General features: G+C 42.2%; 1 protein-coding gene across 3 annotated transcripts in view; it reads left to right on the forward strand.

Annotated features, from left to right (window-relative positions):
- The window catches only part of lrp4 (low density lipoprotein receptor-related protein 4), a 140325-nt gene that overhangs the window by 86299 nt on the left and 29846 nt on the right, over positions 1-24180 (forward strand). For all 3 annotated transcript variants that reach the window (XM_028573797.1, XM_028573805.1, XM_028573814.1), the window contains exons 4-14: positions 5719-5832; positions 5970-6086; positions 7052-7180; positions 12274-12393; positions 12644-12769; positions 13631-13756; positions 14867-15001; positions 15628-15753; positions 16836-17066; positions 18024-18180; positions 18778-18995. In XM_028573797.1, coding sequence (XP_028429598.1) covers positions 5719-5832; positions 5970-6086; positions 7052-7180; positions 12274-12393; positions 12644-12769; positions 13631-13756; positions 14867-15001; positions 15628-15753; positions 16836-17066; positions 18024-18180; positions 18778-18995 — 1599 coding nt within the window. The remainder of the gene's footprint in view (positions 1-5718; positions 5833-5969; positions 6087-7051; positions 7181-12273; positions 12394-12643; positions 12770-13630; positions 13757-14866; positions 15002-15627; positions 15754-16835; positions 17067-18023; positions 18181-18777; positions 18996-24180) is intronic.

Here is a 24180-nt window from a genome sequence, read left to right on the forward strand (position 1 = left end):
CTACCGGTAATTATCTAGATTGTTCAGTATTTATAGTGGCATCTGTATTAAAGGGAAGGGGGCAACTTCCATTTACCGTGAATAAAAAAAAAAATAGTGATGCCGAGATTACAGGCAGCTTCATGCTTTAACAGCTATTAAAGAACCAGTGTATAGGACTAAGTGGAATCTAGCAGTGAGGATGCAAATTGCAACCCCCTGAATACCCCCCTTCCCACACCCCTCTCTTTCCAAGCGTGTAGTAGAACCACGGACTGTATAAAATATAGACATAGTCTCCGTGATGTTACCCATAGGTTTGTGAAGAGCCAAAATGAAGCTCAAAGTGAGCGAGATCCCTTGAACCAGCCTCGAGTGGCCACTCGATAAACTGCAGTTTTTGGCTCTTCAGCATTGGCTCCATTTTTCAGCACCGGAGGTTGCCGCTTGAGTAGAACCTACAGTGGCCTTCAGTTAACGTAAAAACGTGAAAGGCCCTCTCTAGTGCTTGGTTTGTCCATTCTGGGCTACTCTTGAAACATGGTGAGAGAACCCACTCCCTATGTAGATATGAAGGGCTCATTCTGAGCTAACAAAAACACAACGATTCTTAACCTCAGGCAATTATACACTCATGAAAACAAACAAATATTATATTTAATTTCTGCCAATAGAGCCCCCTGAATCCTACACACTGGTCCTTTATAAATCAAATCTCTAAATACACCCCAATCTTGACAGTGATTGTTTTCCATAGTAACTCTTGTACTATGCCTCATATACAGTAGTTTGTGTGTTCAGCAGGTACAGGTTAGGTCTTTCTCTTCTGGATGATTTTTTCATATCTGTCTGTCATCTCTTCTCCTCCTCCTCCTCTGTTGACCCACATACTGTATCAGCAGCCAGACACTGAATCACTTCCTGATGGAGGGATCTGTCTGCTGCCAGCCAGCTATGAATTTTTCATCTTCATGCCCAGTAAATTTCCCTCCCTCCCCCATTCCCCAAACTACTTATTATTTCATGCTTCTTTCGTTCTCTTCACTTTTTCACCGTGGTCCGTCTCTAACCTCCCCAACGTGTTTTGTTTCTCCCCATGATGCAGTGGTTTTATTTCATTATTTAGAGACGGGGAGACAATCCGCTACGCTTGGCTGGAGCTGAAGTACTTGTCAGGATTTTTAGAAAAACACGGCGGCTGAGGTGTGTCTCTGTGTGGATGTGTGTGTGTGTGTGTGTGTTTGAACATGAGATTCTGAATTCTTGAAGTATTAAAGACATTTCACACACACACACAGAGAGAGAGAGAGTGAGAGAGAAAAAAAACACCGTTTCACCACACACGCATGCAGAGAGCCTGGTAATGACTCCCAGCACCCTTTGCCCTTTGACGTTTGGCTGCTGCGTGAATGATGAGCGTCTTCAGGGCTTGTTGACCTCCGACCTCCCTCTGTTTACCTCGCTGATGGGAGGGGAGAGGGGGAGAAAATCAATTATTTTCTTACAAGTTGAATAATGGATTGAATGAGTGTATTTGTCGATAGTGAGCGTAAAATAAAATTTTCATTTGAACCCACCGTGGTGCTTTTGTGGTTTTAAATCTTCCCTTTTTGGGGGCGTTCTGGCTGAGGAGAGGTTGATGTGGGTGAGGTCAACTCAGGTTTAGCTGCCGAAAGTAGAGCGATAAATCTTCCAGACTTATATATTGGACAATGTTTGTTAAACAGTTGATATATCGGCCCGCATTTCTTTATTGGATTTGTTTTTTTTTTACGCTTAAACGGATGTCATATATATTAAAGAATCTTCATATTGTATGAATGTTAGCTTAAAAACATTCTTTTTGAGTTCGATTTAGTTTCCTGCTGTTTATTTTTTATTTCACCTTATTTTGTAATGCAACTGTTCTTTTAAAGAGAAACTACGCCCTTTTTTCAAAATCCATACATGTTATTCGTATGGTCGTATTCGAGAATACGAGTAAACATGAACTATCCCCAAATCCAAAAACTAGAGTGCCAAAACTCAAATTTGTGATGTCATAAACTATAAAGTCTGAACTTCTCCATAGAAAATGAATTAGGAAAGATGTTTTTAAGCTCATGGGTATAAAAAAGAAGAAGAAAAAAATCTCTTTCTCATTCATCGGCTGTGGAGCAACTCCAGACTTTATACTTGATGACATCACAAGTTTGAGACTTACTTCTTCAGTTTCGGGCTTTGAGCGAGAGTAGCTCATGTTCACAAATAGTGAGTGAACTTTCTTAGGCCGTGGAAATAACATATTGGAATTTTTTTTTTGTAGCTGGTGTTCATTTGTGTACATTGTCTATCATCGAGTCAAATCATCATGAAATCCTCTCTTATGCTAGGTAGTCTCACTTTGGCCGATAACCAACCCGCTTAATAAGGTCAATATCATTACCAAAACTGATTCCGTGTATCGGTTCATCCACAGCTAGTCTCGCTTTGCCAGACCCTCCTCCAAAGCGCGCTGGAGGAGGGTCTGGCTACTCCACATAGCATTCGGGGATGGGAGGAAAACGTGCTCTGGTTTATTGGCATTTCTTTAAACCAATCACAATCGTCTTGGGCGGTGCTAAGCACCGGAAAAAAGCTGCAGTGCCGCTCCAAAATAGGCTCAGAAGGAACTTGTTTTGATGGAACACGTTTAAAAGTTGTTTTAGTCGTGCAAGAGAAAACTCAGATTGGACAGATAGTCTAGCTAGCTGTCTGGGTTTACCCTGCAGAGATCTGAGGAGCAGTTAACCCTAGTCCTCATAAATCCACCGGAGTTTAAAATGCCAACACAAAGGAAGCCCAAGGCAACGGTTATCCGGACTAAATGAGTAAGAACCGGCTGATCGTCCCGGCGGCAACGGAGCGATCACAGAAGTGGAACGTCAAGGATATAGACTACATGCTAGGCTTAATGGACATGCAGAAATATCCGCTATTCACAGAGGTCTACAATACATGTACACACACACACACACACACACACACACACAAGGCTCTAGGGCCTCCTGTCTCTCAGAAGTGGAGCGTGTCTCCAGCAGCCTTGACTCGTGCTGTGATGCAACACAACTGAGAAAAGATTAAAAAAATCTCTCTGAAATGAAGAAAAGCTTCATCTTCTTCTTGGCCTGCCCCTCTATTCTGTGGGCATCCTTCTGTTTCTGTCTCTCCTTATCTATCTCGGTTTGTCTGAGCTGTCTAACACTCACTCATGACAGCGATAGATTATAGATTACCTCCTGCCAGGGGCCATCCATCATTGGTTCTCCTTGACGGACCTGTGTACTCGGCCCCAGGCAAGCGTGGCTGGGTTTTGCCATCGATTTGCGGTGGTAACAGTAGAAGGCAGCATTTTGAAAAAATACATTCAGTCTTTTATCAACGGAGGTGTGATTAAAGAGGCAAGGTGAAAGAGTTGTTTGGATAAATGAAAGGCTTTTGCAACTGAATGTGTCAATGTCACAGTGCTGAAAGTTCACTGAAGGGAGTGACTTCTGTCTAACTGCATCGTCACGGCTGTTGGTATGAGTGACAAATGTGTCTTTTATCTTCAGTCTCAAGGATAACTGTCTATTGAAACAACATTTGCTAACGTACAGCAGTCAGTATATGTATTTAAGACATAAAACAAGCTGCTGGAGCTCCGCTTTGATAGGATATACCAATCCTGAATTCAAACTGGTTTAAAATGTAAAGGAACCGTGGATTTGTTAAGAAATCAGATTTGTATGCAGCTTATAGATTACTGAAAATGACTTTTGATCAGAAAAGTTTAGACACAAACGTAAATACACATTTACTGTATATTGTTAAAATATGGTGGACTAAGCATGCCAAGAAGAATGGTCTTTGCATCTTTCTTTTAGCAATTGTTTATGTCAGCGGTCTTATTCATGGTCATAATGCCAAATAATCAACTAATGGTGGGACATCCACCTCAACTTAAAACAGACAACATTTAACTTTTGGAAGGCAAGATGGAGAATATTTACATTTCCGCTAGTTAAAGACAGCCATAGCAACTTACAGATTTTTTTTTTTTTTGGACTAGATCTCCCGAACTTGTTCTTAAAGATGTGTTACAACATATTCTGTACTAAAGCAAGCTATTTTAAGATGAAGTAGTTCGTACAAGGTGTCGTTTAACACTGAGGGCAAAGGTTTTCATAGCTTAACAATCACAGTTGAAGACGGGTTGACATTTTTCGAAACAGTATCTCGACTGAACGTTGACATGTGCCATTTTGTGATTATTCTTCATTTTATTATTATTAGTCTAAAAAAATCATAATTTCTGCTTTTTAATGCAAGAATTAGGTATAATTGAGGTTTATTGACCATGAATTCTAAAAATAAGTGTAAATCTAGTAATATATTGGTGTTTATACATGGTAGTGAAAAGAAGCGTTAAACGTCAAAAAAGTGTCAAAAACATTGAAAAAAGAGACAAAAACCTTTGAAAACGTGATTTTCAGTTTTGACCCGGGGGGACGACGCATGGTCGAATGGAAGACAACACAAGGGTTAACAATCTTTCCAGGGAGGCTTTCACGGCGTTGCACTCAGTTGTTCACACGGTGAGAGATAGAGGTACTGTAAAGGTGTAAACAATGAAAAGAGAGCTTGAGAGAGAATTTCAAACCCTGCCTACTTTCTCATCTCCACACACCCGGCTGAATGTCTGATTGTCGGTTTCAAAATTATCGGATGCAACTCCACCAATTCCGGTGTCTTAAAGGTTATGGGTGGAGGCTGTCGGACAATCCGACAAGCACTGCAGTTAAAGCCTTAGAGTATTTTCACAGTGTGGTATTAGTACTTTTACTTAAGTAAAGGATCTGAATACTTCTTCCACGACTGGTAACTTCAAGCTGACCACAGCCTTTGTGAACCCTGAGGGTATGAATCACCATTTTAGTCGTTAAGGTAGTTTGGTTTCATGCGTTTTTGGAAAGCGTTTGTTACTTATAAAGTTTAAAGTTTATTTATTTAGAGAAACCGGAACAGCGTACAATAAACATTAACCCCAAGGGGAGAGATGCATAGAACCAAGTTTTAGCTCAAGAGGTAATTTTCACCCGTAGTCCCTGGGCAGGCTGATCTTAACTAAAATACACAGTACATCATACATACATGAATAGTAAAATTTACATTGACCAAATAAATAAAATATAAGAAAAGGTCATATTCACACCTTTCCTGTACTCAGATCTACTCTTATAGACCCCAGAACACACACTTACATCACACATACATATATCACACCTACATCAAATATAAAAAAGGTCATATTCACACCTCTCCTGTACTCAGATCTACTCTTATAGACCTCAGAACACACACATACATATATCCAGTCACATGTCCGGAGAAGGTTAAAAAAAAAAAAAAAAAACTCTGATCAGTCAATGTCCGTAAAGAGAGCCACGTACACATTCGGTGTGACTTTTCTTTAGACCTCCTCACTGAGTTGCGGTAGCTGTCAATCAGGCGTCTTATGTGCTGAGACCGAACCACAGGATATTTGGGCTGGAGACCTGCAGCCTCGGGAGAGTTGAGACTGTTTACAGAGATGAAAACCTCTTCAGCCCATCTCTGAGCCTCATAAAAGACCATGGTTTCCCCAGTGTCAGTGCAGCTGTAGCTATAATGTCAGCAGTGCTGTTGTTTTATCCTCCTTACCTGTCCTCCTGAAACCTCTCTTTCTTTTTCTCTCTGCAGCTCCCAGAGAGTGCGAGGAGGACGAGTTTCACTGCCAAAATGGCTACTGTATTCGCAGCCTCTGGCACTGTGACGGCGACAACGATTGCGGGGACAACAGCGATGAACAGTGCGGTAGGTAAACGCATACACACACACACACACACACACACACACACACAGACACAGACACACACACCATCATGCAAGCACACATTCATTCACACATCTTATAAAATCTGAGTTTTTTGGTTTGTTTTTTTCCCTACCAGACATGCGTAAATGTTCAGACAAGGAGTTCCGCTGCACAGATGGCAGTTGTATCGCTGAGCACTGGTACTGTGATGGAGACACGGACTGTAAGGACGGATCAGACGAGGAAAACTGCCGTAAGTTACTCCGAGTGTGTGTTTGTGTGTTTGTGCAAGAAAGACACATTAAGAAACGAGGCTTAATGCTTCTCAAGTTAAAGGAACTACACACTGTACATGGTTGTTGGTGTTGTGAAACACGTTTGGGCCTTCACCCGCACAGAGTCCGCGTTTCCTATCACATCAAACGTATGTTATTTTTAACATGGCCTCTGGAGTGGATACTTTCTCTAGGTGGGCATCGAATTGGCTACAGGGAAAAACAAAACAAAAGTTTTCAAAAGACGTTGCTCATGAGAAGCTTGTCAGCGCATTCATCAGTGTGTTTACATACAACTGTTGTTGGCTTGGGAATGAGAAGCCCGATGCCCCAAATCTATGTAAAAGAATAATTTAGCTGACTGGATTTTTATAAGAGAGCGAATGTATCCAAACAGGGAACTTGTCTCTGTGGCAGCAGTAGCAGGATTTTCTTCCTCGCATCCAAAATAATCCAATATCAGATTAGAATTCGAAACCTGAAATAAAGGATTCTATATAAATAGCTTTTGTGTTTGAACAGTATGTTATCTGTAAAATGTAAACATCACGAGAGAGTCGGTTGTCTCTAAGCGACGTCAGTCCAGACCCTCCGATCAAAAACTTTTAAGGCTGCAGTCATGATTTACAACTATGGCTGCAAGCAGGGGACACATGTGGTTACTGATCAGCTGCATGGAAAGTAAGATTTTACAGGAACTGATTAACTGCTGAGCATGTTAACATATTCACTGTCTCAGTAGAGAGCTGAGCCTCTCTTTCATTTCATGTATAGTTTCTGACAGACTCAGCAGTGAAGCCTGGATGCTTCAAAGAGCCTCAGACAGCCAGCTGCTGCACCATCTTCTCCAGCATCTGTTTAACATGTCTGTGTGTGTGTGTGTGTGTGTGTGTGTGTGTGTGTGTGTGTGTGTGTGTGTGTGTGTGTGTGTGTGTCTGTACAGCCTCAGATGTGATGGCAGCCACCTGCAGCGTGGAGGAGTTCCAGTGTGCATACGGCCGCTGCATCCTGGACATCTACCACTGTGACGGAGACGACGACTGTGGAGACTGGTCGGACGAGTCGGACTGCTGTAAGCTCTCCTCGTCACTCTCCATCACTCTCCATCACTCTCCATCACTCTCCATCACTCACGCACACAAACACACCTCCCCAACATTATGAAGACCCAACATTTACTCTGGGTGTTGGTTCACTTCGAACGTCAAAGGACAAATCTTGCCCTCAGACACTAATCCACCGGCCGATATATCAGTGTAGCTCGAGTCTTTCCTCTAACTTGTGTGGCGGAATTTCCAGCTTACGAACGCGTGCCGTGTAAGTTGAGACAGTGGTACCCCAGGTGTCATTCAGGTCAGTGTCCAACATAACCTCATAACCTTTCCAGGCGGAGGACTATTTTTTATTCTTTTATTTTTCTATGCAGCTGCATGATGAGGGAATGTTTTGTTTCAGGACGGTCTCCTTTTGGAGGTCAACCGGCCTACTTGAAAGAGAGAACGAGAGAGAGAGAGAGAGAGGCTACTAGGCTTTAGCATCTGTGTTTTAGGCACTGGCAATATCCTTGTTTACATTGAAGGTTCAGCTAGGGGTGGGCGATATGGAGAAAATCAAATATCACAATATGTTTGACCAAATACCTCTATCGATATTGTAGTGTTGACTATTGGTGCTTTTCGCTATAAGGCAAATAATAGAACAGTTACAACAGTCTAGTAAGTTCAGAAAATGACATCGCTCTATTGTAATGAAGCCTTTAAAACCAGGAAAAGACACTTATGTCATATCACAATATTACGGTATCCAAAATCTAAGACCATATCTAGTCTCATATCACAATATCGATATAATATCGATATATTACCCAGCTCTGGGTTCAGCTAAACTTAACGCCTCCAGCATGAGTACATAAATACATCTTGGGGAAGACCGGAACTGAGAGTTGGGACGCCACCGCAGGATGACACTGTCCTGCCTGCCTAAATTCTTTCCTCCAATAAGTGTTCCTGAAATGCTCCTGTGTTATTCATCAAGGTCTCCCGAACCTTCTTCATGTACTGTATGTAAAATGAGTTGTGCTGCTCTTGAGTTTTTTTCCTTAATAACTTGTACGTGGCATAATAATAACTGGCAAAATGATATCGCTTCAAACGTCCTAAATGTGAAAATCTAAGATTGCAAACTTGGTGGAAGTCCAAGAAGGAAAACAAAACCCACTGTTGCAGTGGAGTGACTAATCCAGCCTGTCCTGCTGGTGTAAAGCTACAGTAACAGTGAGCTGCTGTTATCTCCTTACACACACATCCAGTACTCTGTATGAGCCATGACAGCGCTCCTGGCTCTCTGAACAGCGTCTTGTGCAAGAGGAGAAGATGAAGCTCCTCTGGGAGATCAGTCCTGTTATGCCATTACATGAGAGTTACGTTTTTTTCTCTCCCTCTGGCAGACGTCTTTCCTCTCTCCATCCCTTTTCATCTACTTCTTCTTCTCCTCCTTCTTCTCCGCTTCACTCTCTCCCTACATGTACCCCAATGGCACTGCTGCACGTGTCCCAAAACAGCGAGTCATCCTCATGTCCTGCAGCTTATTGCGCTAGTTCAACTAGTAGTTCAAAAGTACGTTTTTGGCTCGTCTGAACAGGAAGTCTTCACACATACCTTATTTGGTCCGGACTTTCTGACTTTTTTGGTTTGATCCGAACCAAAATTACAGGTGTGAAACCTCAGGTGGTCTCAGTCCGGACCAAACTGAACCATGGTCCGGTTCGTTTATAGTGTGAAAGCATTTTTTGGATGGTTCGGACTTTCGGACCAAATCCAAGAAGCTGTGGCAGGCTCTCCCTGTGTTACAAGACCAGGGAAGATCCTTTAAGGAATATGCGCTCAGAGCAGACATCAGCAGTTTATTTGTTAAATGTACAGTGTAGGTTTCCGTTTGTCTCTGAATAAATGCGTAGGGGGGAGCAGCAGTCAGTCGAAAAAAACTCTGACACAGAGAGAGGAGACGAGAGGACGGGGACGCCCGTCAACAAACCAATCTGTCGTCAAGTTGCTTGTGTTGTCCAGCCAATAGTCCAAAAAAAAATTTTAAATATTCAGTTCACCCAGTGATGTACAACAGCGAAACGAGGCAGACCTTCTCATTTTAGAAGCTGAATCAGCTTCAAATCTGTGCCAAAAGACACCCACACAGCATCTATGAAGCAGAAGGATTGGAGGTTTAGAGGGGTTAAATTTTTTTTTTTTTTTTTTATAACTAACTTTGCCCTTTTAGTCACGAATATTAGATATTATACAGGAATACATCCAAAAAACATCAGTCGACGGTAGGTTAGGTTGAGCTCAGGAAACAGCTGCTTTTTGCTGTTAGATCTTTTCTGTCACTGTATCGCGCACACACACACACACACACACACACACACTTGCACATTCACACAGCGTGAAGCGATGGTCCTGATTAACACAGACTATCATGTTTCGGTCTCCTCACTCCAGAGACGCTGCCCACAACTGACAAATCTCTCAGCATCTCCCATGTTCGTTTCATTCGCTCATTGTCTCCAACCGCCCACCACATCTCTCTCTCTCTCACACACACACACACACATCGTTTGTAACATCGTTTGGTCATGTTAATCGGCTGAGCTGCCCTCGGTTTCTCCCTCGTCTCCTCCCACGTCCAGGTTTTGTAATTACTGCCTCACTTCTGAAGTGTTTGACATTTCTTTTTGGAAAGTTGAGCTGGCATCAAAGCTTTAAAAATAAAAAAATTAAATATTTTAAATAACCGTGCAGTGAAAACACTGCAGCATATATCCGATCCAAATGAATCATGCTGGCCATGTATTTTTGTTATATATTTTTCTATTTTACGTTATTTCTGACCAGCATTCGTTCAGAGAGTGTTTTAGTGTTTCAAATTATAGTGATTTCCATTTCGTGAAGTGTTCAAAAAAAGTGTGAAGACGTCTTAGCTTTCTGAAACATACAGATAGTTTGTGGGAGGAGGCATTCCTCAGAGGCATAAGACGGCCCATCCTCAGACAGCATTCCTTGGCATCAACTCTCCAAACACATGAAGGGCGCTTTGTTAGAAGAAGCCTCTCTCTCCCTCTCCCTTATGAGAATCTCCACACACACACACACACATTCAAAAACACTCACATTGCATGTCTCGTTACCACTTGCGAACACTGATACCGCTTTCGGCTGCATAGCTGAGTAGATGAAAGAGCATTTTGTGTGTGTGTGTGTGTGTGAGAGAGAGAGAGAGAGAACAAGGAGAGATATAATGTAAAGTGGATGAATCATTTGAGTGTGTGGGTGTCAGTGTGTTTGTCTGCGTCCCACGCTAATTCTTGTGACTTATAAGTCTCTCTCTGTGTCTCTCTCTCTCTCTGTGGGAGAGCCACCTGCTGTTTTGACCATCTCTCTCTCTTCTTTCACCCAGCTGATAAGCCTGGCACGGGGATGCTTGAAACTCTACAACATCTCATTTTCTGTTTTTGTGTCTTTCTTCCGTTGCATTCGCTCGTTTGTCATTTTGTTCCTCCCTCCCTATCTCGCGCCCACTGTAGCTTTGATGGGATCCGACTCATGCTGTCGGGGGGAAACACAGATACATGCTCGCACACGCACACACACACATTCAGGATTTAAGATGCTTATGTTTGATTCAGCTTTAATCTCCTCATCCACCTCCATCGTCATCTGCTGCCAGTTTGAGCTTCACTTTGATCTGATCACATGCTGAGATGTGGTGGGAGATTTAAAGGTGGGACAGCTATGATCTGTAGTCCCAGATGATCATAAGGCAGCCAAAACAAACAGAATCAATTAATGTTCATGGGGAAGGAAATATCATTGGTATAAAACACTCTATCTTTGCATGGTTGCTCTTGTCTTTTTACTGTGTATGGTCTTTTTACTTTTTATGGACGGCTTTCAAAGACGACAGCAAACTAAATAATTTAATTAAAGATTGCTTACTTATTCTGTGCATATGACAATGAAGCTTTTAATCTTGGAGGAATTCACAGCTCCATAGTTTGGATGTGATCTGAAACTGGCTTGTGGAAAACCTACCTGAATCCCATGTGCATAAATAATTTCCTAAAAACGATAGAGACCTGATCTGAACAGACCTGAGCACAATTGGACCCTTACCCAAAATGTTGTCGACCCGAACAGCCCCAAATAGTGAGAGAAGACCAACACTGGCTGCAGCAGAATGCTACACCAACAACAACCAGCCACAGGCTATAAGAGCAGCACTACATGTCACTGGTTTTCTTGCACTTCCCAGTTCAAACTTTTCCTCCTGCGATGTTTATGACTCACCAAGTGATCAGAGCTGATGTGATTAGATCCACTCAGATATTTGACATACTGAAATGAAAGACACATCCAGACCTTAACCGACCCAGTCACACTGAATAGAATATGGAAACAGCCTTTGTCTCGGTTACCATGAACTAAGAGGACCAGTGAAGACCTTCTTCTTTTATATCTATTCAAATGTAAACCAGCCATTTTCAACTTTTTTTAAAATGGCTTTTTATAAACAATGTGATGCCTTTTCCTAAATGCAGAAACCAGATATTATTTAGCTTTTGTGACAGTGTGTGTGTGTGTGTGTGTGTGTGTGTGCCTGCCTGCCTGCCTGCGTGTGTGTGTGTGTGTCTGTGTCTGTGTCTGTGTGTGTGTGTGTGTGTGTGTGTGTGTGTGTGTGTGTGTGTGTGTGTGTGTGTGTGTGTGTGTGTGTGTGTGCGTGTGTGTGTGTGTGTGTGTCTGCGTGTGTCTGCCTCTGTCTCTGTCTGTGTCTCTGTGTCTGTCTGTGTCTCTGTGTCTGTCTGTGTCTCTGTGTGTGTCTGTGTCTCTGTGTGTGTGTGTGTGTGTGTGTGTGTGTGTGTGTGTGTGTGTGTGTGTGTGTGTGTGTGCGCCTGCCTGCGTGTGTGTGTCTGCGTGTGTCTGTCTCTGTGTGTGTCTGTGTCTGTCTGTGTGTGTGTGTGTGTGTGTGTGTGTGTGTGTCTGCGTGTGTCTGCCTCTGTCTCTGTGTGTCTCTGTGTGTGTGTGTGTGTGTGTGTGTGTGTGTGTGTGTGTGTGTGTGTGTGTGTGTGTGTGTGTGTGTGTGTGTGTGTGTGTGTGTGTGTGTGTGTGTGTGTAGCTTCCCACCAGCCCTGCAGATCGGTAGAATTCATGTGCAGCAGCGGGATGTGCATCAACGCTGGCTGGAGGTGTGACGGCGAATTCGACTGTGACGACCAATCGGACGAGAAGAACTGCAGTGAGTAGCTTCCCTCGCCGTGATAACTGAACAAACGAGCTCTGTATAGGGTTGTGTATATAAAAAAATGTGTGTGATTTACTTTTTTTTATTCCTTATTTATGTGGCCGTTTGTCACTTTTTCAGCCTTGCATCTGAATTCATGCTCGTGATGGGGGCGGAAAAAAAACTAAGGCGATGACTCCGAATATCTCAAATCACCCGATCTAAAAATGAATGAATGCAATTTGTGTTTGTGTGTTGCCTGCAGCCACGTCCATGTGCACGGCTGACCAGTTCCGCTGCGGAACTGGACGCTGCGTCCGGTTGTCATGGAGATGTGATGGCGAGCCGGACTGCTCCGACCGCAGTGATGAAGAGGGCTGTGAGAAAACTGGTAAGGCTGTAGTTGGTATCTTGTTTTCAGGAGCTAAATATAACACCAGCTTCAATCGTAGTCATGACAACCGCTCAGAACAGCCCTCCTCTACTCACAAACTCACTTTTTTCTTCTTTTTTTTGTGTGTGTGTGTGTGTTTGTTGAGAACACACAGTTGCTTTCAAACACAAGACTGATTAGTTGGCAGTTCTTTCGCTGTTGGAAATCCCATCCCGTGGACAAACTACAGAACCTGGCCTGAGACAGAAATGAACAATCAACAGGCAGCAAACATAAGAGAAAGATGGAACGTAGCAAACATAAGAGAAAGATGGAACGTGTTCTACTCTGTTTGGAGTTTTACATCGCCTTGCACGAGCCTCACAAACCCTCAAATTCCCCCCCAACTTCCTAGCTTGAAAGTTAATACATTTTAACCCACTCCGATACAACGATCTCAATTGTTGCTTTCTGTTTGTTTTTGACTGATAATGGTCTGTTTTTGCTCGTCGCAACACTGCATTTATATGCAATGAAATATTCAAATCCATGATGTCATTTGTATGGCTGCACGCTTGCATCAAATCAAAATTCCATTTGCATCATTCGTGCATTTCCCTGTAGTTCAGTGTGAGGTCAGGAATCTCTATGAGACTTTCAAATAAGCTCTTAATGAACAGTTACATCTAATGTGGAAGGAGAGTTTAGTGGAGAAGAAAATCAAACACTTAAGCTCTCCTAATAAACGTTGGTCACGCACTTAAAGCTAAAACGGATTCTGTGTAACAACTGTTGAAGGGCAGAGTGGGAGATAAAGGGTTGTGGAGGCAATTGCTTGTTGTCTCACGGGATATACTGTATCATCTTATCTCCCCAAAGAGAGTCCTCCATGTGCTCCTGATCAGTTCCAGTGTGGGAATGGACGCTGTATCGGTCAGAGGAAGGTGTGCAATGAGGTCAACGACTGTGGAGACGGGACTGACGAACACCCACACCACGACTGCCGTGAGTTGACGCGATATATCCGCGTCTGTGGTTGCTGTGTAAAGACTGAACATTAAGGCTTTTTTAAAATTCAGCCTTTTTTCATTAAATCATGCACAGACTCTGTAACAATCTAAAAAACACGTACTCGCAAGGGATAAGACAGCGAGCCGATGACATTGTCTAAGTCATTAAGACTGACCTGAGCATTCCACTCAACCCTTGTATTGTCTTCCCATCGACCAAAATTGAGCAGGTTTGGTTTGCCTGTTTATAAAGCATAAAGTAGCCTGTAAAGTCTTACATCTTCTTAGCCAACTTGATTCCAACTTATTACCACAAGTTTTACACTTCTTTAGAATTTATGGTAACTGTACCTCATTTACATGAAATTATGCTTAATCTTTTTTTATCTTGACTAATAGTTAAGATCAAAGGAACATATATGTTTATGTATTATCACAGATTTTAACCCGGGTAGACTATGAAAAGTAGTGATCATCAATTTTTATTTTAGTGTTGAATGTTATTTTTGGGGGTTGAAAGAAACCCACATTTCTGATATAAAAACTTTGGAAAAAGGGGTCAAATTTGACCCGAGGACAACATGAGGATTGTTAATTGAGATTAATTGACATTGTGTTTACATTTGGTTATTGAATTCAATTTAATTTGAAATGCGATGCTGATTTAGAGACTTGACATTAGCAAAGCCTCTGATGGTAGGTAGGTGTAATACCATGTTTTCACACTGTTATTACCGCATTATTACATGCATTTCTTAACACTTAATACTTACAAGAGAGATTTTTTATGTGTGACAGCGTTATTAGTGTGTAGTAATCCCTCTGGGGAGAATAAATGTGCTCAGCAATTTTTTGTTGTAGTCTGTCTGATATTATTATAATAATACAAGTCTGTGAGTCTTTGAGCATGAATGTGTATAGTAAATCTTATTATATTTTAAGTGGAATTTTAGGCTTAAAAAGGTGAGGGGAGTCACCAATAACATCAGGGGTTCTCTTCTCACTGCTTGTAGGCCTAAAACATTTCAAGGCTCAACACCAGATGAGTTATACCTTTTTTTTTATTTTTTTTTATGGTCCTGTAATGTTCCTGTGTGCCGTGCAGGTCCACGTTCCAGCGAGGGCAACTGTAACCAGAATAACGGAGGCTGCTCCCAGAAGTGTCAGATGGTCAGAGGACTGGTCCAGTGCACCTGTCACACTGGATACCGACTGATGGACGACGGCAAAGCCTGCCAGGGTGTGTGTGTGTGTGTGTGTGTGTGTGTGTGTGTGTGTGTGTGTGTGTGTGTGTGTGTGTGTGTGTGTGTGTGTGTGTGTGTGTGTGTGTGTGTGTTTGTGTTTGTGTTTGTGTTTGTGTAAGTGTGTGCGTGTGCGTGTGCGTATGTGTGTCAGGTTGTCTTCATGCCAGCACGATATTTGCCCAAAAGTATGAACAAATTTCACTGGAACTTCATGGAAAGTTGAGGTTTGGGCTAAGAAATTATTGATAAGAATTTGGTGTGGGCCTAAATCTGGGATTTCTGCCACGAGTCCAAAGTTTTATTGCCAGAATTTTCAAACGCATGAAGACACGAGCTATGTTACCAGATTGTGCGGGGGGGTGTTTGCAAGGTCAAGAAATGAATAAAAAATGTAAGGTGTTGAATAAGAAGTAGGGTGTGGATGTGTTTCAAAAGACTGAGTGAGTTTTTATATATATATATATATATATATATATATATATATATATATATATATATATATATATATATATATATAATACCTTCCAGCCACCTCTCTGCAAACTTTGTGTCTTGAATTCATTGTTAACCCTTCATTGTTCCACCCGCCCTCCTTGTCTTCTGCCTCTGTGGTCTGTTCCAGATGTGGACGAGTGTGCTGAAGAAGGCTACTGCAGCCAGGGCTGTACCAACACAGAGGGGGGGTTCCTGTGCTGGTGCGTTCAGGGCTACGAGCTCCGACCTGACAAGCGCAGCTGCAAAGCTTTGGGTAAAAACCACTGCACTCTCTATTTCAACCTTGACATGTGACCACAGAGAAGTCGCTGGGTTTGACCTCCAATAAAAACACGGTTGCATAGTGTTTATACTTGCTCCAGCGGTAACCGTATCCATTCCTCAGCTCGGGGGTCTTTGCTCAGAATGAGGTTGGCTCATTCGGAAGGTCTGGACTAGATTTAGATATGCAGTAAAGGTAGAGTGCAGGCCTGGTACAGCAGCCCATCAATCTGATGCAAACCCAGGTCAGGACTGTCCGTCAGCCAGCTGCCAGGCCCCCAACCTTCGTCTCCAGTCAGATTAATGCTTGCTTTTATTAAAAGTGACCATCTGTCCATACTCTTTTCTCTTTTGTTACTTTCCAACTTTTACTTCATCATTGGCCTCTGGCAGAGATGCTCACAAGTCTCTGAGCTAGAGTCCAAGTCTCAAGTCTCTGAGCTAGAGTCCAAGTCTCAAGTCTCTGAGCTAGAGTCCAAGTCTCAAGTCTCTGAGCTAGAGTCCAAGTCTCAAGTCTCCGAGCTAGAGTCAAAGTCTCAAGTCTCTGAGCTAGAGTCCAAGTCTCTGAGCTAGAGTCCAAGTCTCAAGTCTCTGAGCTAGAGTCCAAGTCTCAAGTCTTTGAGCTAGAGTCCAAGTATCAAGTCTCTGAGCTAGAGTCCAAGTCAAGTCTGAACTCTCTGAGCTACAGTCCAAGTCAATTCCCAGGTCTTTGAGCTGGAGTCCACATATTTAGCATTCAGCACTTCTTTTGTTTGACCCTTGTTGGATGAAGTTTTCAAAGCCAAAGCAGCTGCCGGTGCAGTCAGAATGTTTATTGTCCTCTCACGTGTGGCCGCGTGTTACGAAGTTAGATGGATATGTTACGGTCGGCTCATCAGACGTTACCTAAAAATGAAGATTGCTCACGACTCCCACATTTTGAGTCTGGGTCGAGTCTGAAGTCACTGTGTGTGCAACTCCAGTGCGACTTGAGTCACAGTCTCAAAATTGAGTCCCCAGCTCTGGCCTCTGGCTGTTTTCCTTTCCACTTTAATTCACATCGTCTTCATCTCTGTCCCTGTTCCTGTCCTTTAGGCCCGGAGCCCGTGCTGCTGTTTGCCAACCGTATCGACATCCGTCAGGTTTTGCCGCATCGTTCCGAGTACACCCTGCTGCTAAACAACCTGGAGAACGCCATCGCCCTGGACTTCCACCACAGCCGCGAGCTGGTCTTCTGGTCTGACGTGACACTGGACCGCATCATGAAGGCCAACCTCAACGGCTCCAACGTGGAAGAGGTTGTCTCCACCGGTCTGGAGAGCCCAGGTGCGTATGGCGGCCAATAGGATGCAGGTTCAGATGTAGGGCAACATGCCCATTTATCATTTATCCAATTTATTCAACTCGGCTGCTTTCTGTCCAACTATACTCAGCTCTCCCTCACTTCATCCATCGTCCTGTTCATATACATCTTTTTTTTTTTCTTTCTGTCTCTTATTTTCTCTTTCTCTTTTTTTCTCTCTTTCTTTTGCTTTTTGTCTTCCTTGCTTTGTCTCAGCCTCAGTGTCTCTTGCTCTTTTCAACTCTCTCTATCTATACCTTTTGGACTGTTTCACCCTCTTTCTTAGTTTTTTTTTTCTCTTCAGTATATTTGACTGTTACTACTGTGAAACTTTATTGCCATGACGTTCTGATCACATGTTGTGAAAGCACATACATAAACAGGCTAAAGTGAAACAAACATACAATGAATACATACAAAATAGTGATATTAAGATCAGAGAATAAAACAAGTTAAAGATGACACCTACAGGAATAGTTCAACATTGTGGGAAATGAAGACACAGAGACGATATGAGACTAGATATCGTCTTAGATTTTGGATATCGTAATATCGTGATATGACCATAAGTGTTGTCTTTTCCTGGTTTTAAAGGCTGCATTACAGTAAAGTGATGTACTTTTCTGAACTTACCAGACTGTTCTAGCTATTCTATTGTTTGCCTTTTCCCCACTTAGACATTATGTCCACATTACTGATTATTAGTTATCTAAAATCTAAGTGTGAAGGTACCCTAGAATATCGCGGCAATATCGATATCGAGGTATTTGGTGGAGAATATTGTGATATGTGATTTACTCCATATTGCCAAGCCCTAGTTGTTTATTGTGTTTTTAAGATGTACATGAAGAGAGATTTAAACAAAACTGTTGTAAAACATTAGTTAAACATAAAATAGTCCATATTCAAATTCAGAATGTTTTTTTTTTTGTCTCATTTAGGTGGACTGGCCATAGACTGGATCCATGACAAGTTGTACTGGACAGACTCTGGGACGTCTCGTATCGAGGTGGCAAACCTGGACGGGACGCACCGCAAGGTGCTGCTGTGGCAGAACATGGAGAAGCCCCGAGCCATCGCGCTGCACCCCATAGAGGGGTATGAGTCAAAATGCACACACACACACACACACACACACACACACACACACACACACACACACACACACACACACAGTGTATAAATCACTACAGATGGTTTCAAATGCACACATGCTCATATATACAGTACATATCCCCTCTGGATGTGTCCCAGTTGTAGTGTAGCAGCAGAGCAAGGATTAAAGTTTGGCAGCACCGCAGTAGGCGAGCATCTGTGTGGAACAACTATTTCATGAAAGGGGCAGCAGCTAAGTGTGTTTATATCCCCAGCTTCATATGCTGCAGTGGCAGGAAAAAGTTTTAATTGAAAGCCCCAGAGAAATGTTAAGCCTGAAAACTCATTCAGCTTATTAGGTAGCTCATTTGCATAGGATAATTAAAAAATATCCCCCCCCCCAAAAAAGTAGCTCTTTCCTCTGATGCCGGTCAGAACAAATGAGTGATGATGAGGAGGACATGAATGTCAAGGACAGAGGAGACTTTTTATTATATCCGACATCTGCTGTGTCATGAATCCTGACAACAATCTGTTTACCTCTTCACAACAAGTAAAAAGTAAGTAAACTAACCATGGCTGTCCCACTTTCCTCCTCAGTAAGATCTACTGGACAGACTGGGGCAACACACCTCGCATCGAGTACGCCAACATGGATGGCTCCAACCGGCGGGTCATCGCAGACACACACCTGTTCTGGCCCAACGGCCTCACCATTGACTATGCCGGCCGCCGCATGTACTGGGTGGACGCAAAGCACCATGTCATCGAGAGGGCAGACCTGGATGGACGCAACCGCAAGGCCGTCATCAGCCAAGGTAAACTCCCATCGGTCACCTGTCTTTTCTGGCTAGGGTTGGGTATCAAGAACCAGTTCAGAATTGGAGTTTGTTACAGATAGAACTCAGACATTGTTAAGAAACATGCAAAGTACTAGTTTTTTTTTCCTTGACAGTTTCATACTGTACAAGTTTAATGTTTTTTATGGTGGACTGGAGCTTGTACCTAGATTGTGGGTCTAAAACATTCTATGAAGTCCCCCAGAAATCCATATTTTTAACAAAGTACACACGTAAGGACTTTGCGATTGCCAATTTCAGCAATAAAGTCTAAAGGAAGCTGCAGCTGTTTTACAATAAAAGCCTCATGGCTATCCGGTGGAAACCTTTACATGTGAAGGAACAATATTAAATGTTATGTTTGCAATAACAGAAGCCTAACTACATATTTCATTGCATGTCCGAGCAGAAAGAATGAGAGAATCTGTGATAAAGTTGTCTGGTTATTCTGCCCTTGGTTGAGGTGTTTAAGCGGAAGCACGGAAGAATCATATCATTTATGGCATCACATTATTTATGGCAACACAAATTGAGGCGGTTCATGTTCTTTTACATGTAAAATGTAAACCTACCCAACAATATTTCTGGTGCCTTGTTTATTTCATTGAAAGCTTTGAGTGAGCTGAAGAGAAACAGGAGATGTGGTGAACAAAGGTCTGGCTGGAGTTCTGCTCAGTAATTACCACACACACACACACACACACACACACACACACACACAAATAAGCATACACACAAGCACACTATGTCAAGCAGATATAGTATGTAGCATGCTGACTCTACTTAATTATACCATACAGAGTTAATTAATGCCATATTTCCATTATATGCATACGCATGTGCATGCCACTGAAATGCACACACACAGACGCCCTAAATGACAACATAAAGCTGTGCGTGCCTCTGTTTATGTTGTTGGTTCCTACAGTAAAGCCAAACTGTGTGTTAGCACTTAAAGTGGGGATCTGGCATTTACAGACATAAGGGTACTGATCTGTCACAAACACATGCTCTGGTCTGCTTCTGAGGCCTTGTGTTGGATTAAGATGTGTTTCTCAGGTTTTGGCTGATCTATGTAGCTCTGTACATTTTTTTTACAGTAGGTGTTAGCTAACAGAGTGGCTTTCAATTTGGGACATTTTTTTTCTTCTTTTTCTGATTAAGTAAAGAAAGAGTGGAAGCACATCAGTGATGATCAAAAGTGTTCCAGAGTGTGAAAAGAGAGAAGGACACAGGAAAGTGTGTGTGTGTGTGTGTGTGTGTGTGTGTGTGTGTGTGTGTGTGTGTGTGTGTGTGTGTGTGTGTGTGTGTGTGTGTGTGTGTGTGTGTGTGTGTGTGTGTGTGTGTGTGTGTGTGTGTGTGTGTGTGTGTGTGTGTGTGTGTGTGTGTGTGTGTGTGTGTGTGTGCCCCATCAGCCCTGTGAGCTCTCCTTAATGGTGTGTGCTCTCAGGATAAAAGGCTGTAATTGGCCCTGGCCTTTCTCCACAGCCTCTGTTTGCTCCGACAACACACAGGACAAATGGGACGTTTGTGCGTCTGTATGTGTGTGAGCATGTGCATAGTTACGTTCTGAGCCGCGGTGGCCAGGAATGTTAACGAGTGTCTATCTCCCTACATCTTTAGTTTTCTGTGTGTGTTAGCTGGATGTGTGCCAGCCCCTCTGTCATTGGAGCTGGACAGCAGGCTATCGCCGCTATCAATCTGCACACCTGTGCAGGTGGGGGACAGGAAGGTGTGTGTGTGTGTGTGTGTGTGTGTGTGTGTGTGTGTGTTGCAGCAATGCCTCATTCACAATGAGCAATCTGCTGCATGACACTGGGCATCCATTCAGTCCTTTAGGAAGTAATGACAATAGACCAACGAATCAGTTCTTTCAAAGGTCACAACATAATGTCTTAAAGTTCACTGAAATACAAAGTTATTGCATAGTGTACTAGGCAATGCGGTCATTAAAATATAAAGGGTTCATCCTCTGGAGAATAGTAATGTGCTTGAAATCTTTCCCGAGAAATAGTAAACTATATTGAGATATCTTGTGTGTAGAGCTTAGAGCTAGGCCATAAGGAGAAAATCAAATATGACCATATTTTTGACCAAATACCTCGCTAACGATATTGCGGCGATATTGTAGGGATGACTGTTGGTGCTTTCACAAAATATTTACACAATGAGATATTTGATTAAATAATCATCAGATATAATGATTAAGTGGGTAACGGCAATAATAGATCAGCTAGAACAGTCTCATCACTTTACTGTAATGCAGCCTTTAAAACCAAGCAAAGACAACACTATACACAATATTTAAGATGATATCCAGCCTCGTATATCAAAATAATATCGATAAATTGCCTAGCCCTAGTAAAGCTACAGTAAAATGATTCCCTGTTAGTGATGCCAGAGGAAGACTGCCTTGTGGACTGATGCTACCACTAGGCGTCACCAGGTTGACTTTACATTTGTGTCTTCAGTCTTCATTTTTATTTAGTTAACTTGCCTATTGCCATTAATGTGATGACATCCTCCTCTCAGGTAATTTTTTTTGGATTATTACAGAGTATTAATTTTCAGTAGACAAGTTTGGATAAGATGTACAGTATATTGTTCAGCAGCGTGTAGCGTTCTGTCCAGCTGGAGGCGACTGGGAGGTGCCACATGTAGGTTAAAGGGGACATTACTGTGAAGGCTGGTGGGACGTTTGATGCCCTGTCGGCCTGCAGCTGCTCCTCCAGCTGTCCCGGAAAACAGAAAAAAAAAAAAAAAGGAGCGGGTGGGGTGGGGATGTAGAGACGACAAGGAAGAAGGTGACCGTATCAAAACCAGGCGCCTGGCAGATGCCGATGACTCAGAGGAGGGAAGAGGGTGCACTGTTTTCTCCCTCATGTTAGGATAAGATCAGAAAACACACACATTCAGCCACTATCACCTCACACACACCTGGACCTGAGGAGGAGGGACATCAATGTACAGACATGGTCTCATTGTTTTCACTGGTTCTTGATTAAAACACTTTTTTTTTTATTAACTTGAAATTACCTTAAGTAAGGTACCATCAGTCCTGAACTAGTAACTGAACTTTCTGGAGGCCTCGCTAAGAAGCTTTGTGCTGAGGAGAGACTTGTGTGATGGTCTTATGGTGTTGTCATTTATAGGCCTACATATGTTTATTTGGTTTATTGTCTATTTTGTTGAATGGTCTGGAATATTGTAGTTACTGTGTCATCATTTCTTGATTTGTCTGGTGTTAAAAAAAAAAAAAATATATATATATATATATATATATATATATATAGTACGTCTCTGTTTTGCCATGCAAGTACACATGGGAAAGGCATATAGGCAAATTGTAGTTTTCAAGGTCCCAGTACACAGAAAACTGTAAATACAACATATTGCAAACAAATAGATAAATTAATACAGAAAGTTATCATTAAACCAAATTAAGAGACATCAATATAAAGTCTTTGTTCTATGTCCACCCCTCTTGTCAGTTATGCATGGTCAGTACCCTGACAGCCGAGATAGCTTCAATTAAAAATACAAACGGAACAAATAGCCAGCCCGTATTGAGCTTCCCATGTCTTCCAAAAATGTGTGACATCCACATTTCAACGGTACACGAGGTGTGTACCATATAGCAATGAGTTATTAAAGAATTATGATCAAAATGTGTATAGAAAATGCTAAAAAATGAAATAGTCAAGGTTCTCTGGTGGACACACTGTCTACTGGTGACACTGTCTACATATCTTTGGCATTTCTGTACTGACATTTCTTGTTACGAATCAGCCAAGACACACGTCTAATAAGATACAACCGCTTCTCATTTATAACAAAGCTTTGAGGTATTAGGCAACATTCTCTGAAAGGCAAACTGAATTAAAATACATTCACTCTCATCCATGTGGCTCATTATTATTCTGGTGTCTCTCCATTTTTAGCCATTTACCACTTGACATTTATGCCATGCTGTAAAACACTGTCATTAAATGAGCAGCTCTGTTTTTTTTAAAAGCCCTGCGCCAGCATGCTCACCACACCACCACCGCTACCACCTCCACCACCACAGCTCTGTGTAGCAGCAGAAATCACTTTTTCCGTCCATTTAGCACTCTCATCCAACTGGTTGTGCAGCTACTTCACCAGAGGAGGATTAAGCTGGAGAGAGAAAGAGAATGTTAAGTGTGGAAGAGTCACCCTGAGCACATGTTCCCAATGGAGACAAATCTGCAAGGAGATCCCTGTTACGCATGTTAGTATTAAGGCCAGGGTCCCTCTGATATGGGCTGTCAGAAATATGTACAAAGACAAAAGTAAAAAAAAAAGTCACGTGCCACAAAGCCTCGATGCAAAATTTGAATGTAGCCAACTTTTTTAAAGGCCCTGAAACTAATTTTTGCAATCCGCTTCATTTACTGTAAGTGATGGGGTTTTACGTTGCCACACAATGATCTGACTGGTTAGCACAGATCTTGGAAGTAACCAACTCCAACTAGCCTACTGCTCCCAATAAGTGACAAAATAACGTAATTTGTATAGTCACAACGTGTACAAATAACAAGGTCACATAAGACATCGGCGTCTTCTAACCGTATACATACTGGGAACTATAGTCTCAGAAAGGCAAAGTACTGCTACTCTCTGCTCCTCACCACAGGGCTTCTCAGGTGCTGCAAGCAAATCACTCCGCCCAAGTAGCAGTGCTTCGCCTTTCTGAGAATATAGTTCCCAGTTTGTATACGGTTAGAAGATGGCTGTGTGGTGGGGGTGTCAGACAGAGTTACAACACACACGGAGATAAGAAGGGTATGTATCGACTTGTCTAACTCTGGGGGATACGGTGAATAAGTCGGTGTGTTCCTTTAACTCTGATTATTGCTCATTTAGTCACAAATGTTCATGATATTGTACCTACAGAAATAAAGGAAAATAATTGTTTAAGATAATAACAAAAATCCCATTTCTACTAATGTATTTCTCCATTTAAGCTAAAAAAAGAAACTCCTAAACAGCACCATTTAGACCATCAACAGATTAAATTAAATATATATATATATATATATATATATATATATATATATATATATATATATATATATATATATATATATATATAAATTTTCAAAGAAGCAAAAGTGTTACTCTTGTAAAACATTACATTTTT

Source organism: Perca flavescens, chromosome 1 (assembly GCF_004354835.1).
Source record: "Perca flavescens isolate YP-PL-M2 chromosome 1, PFLA_1.0, whole genome shotgun sequence".
NCBI lineage: Eukaryota > Metazoa > Chordata > Actinopteri > Perciformes > Percidae > Perca > Perca flavescens.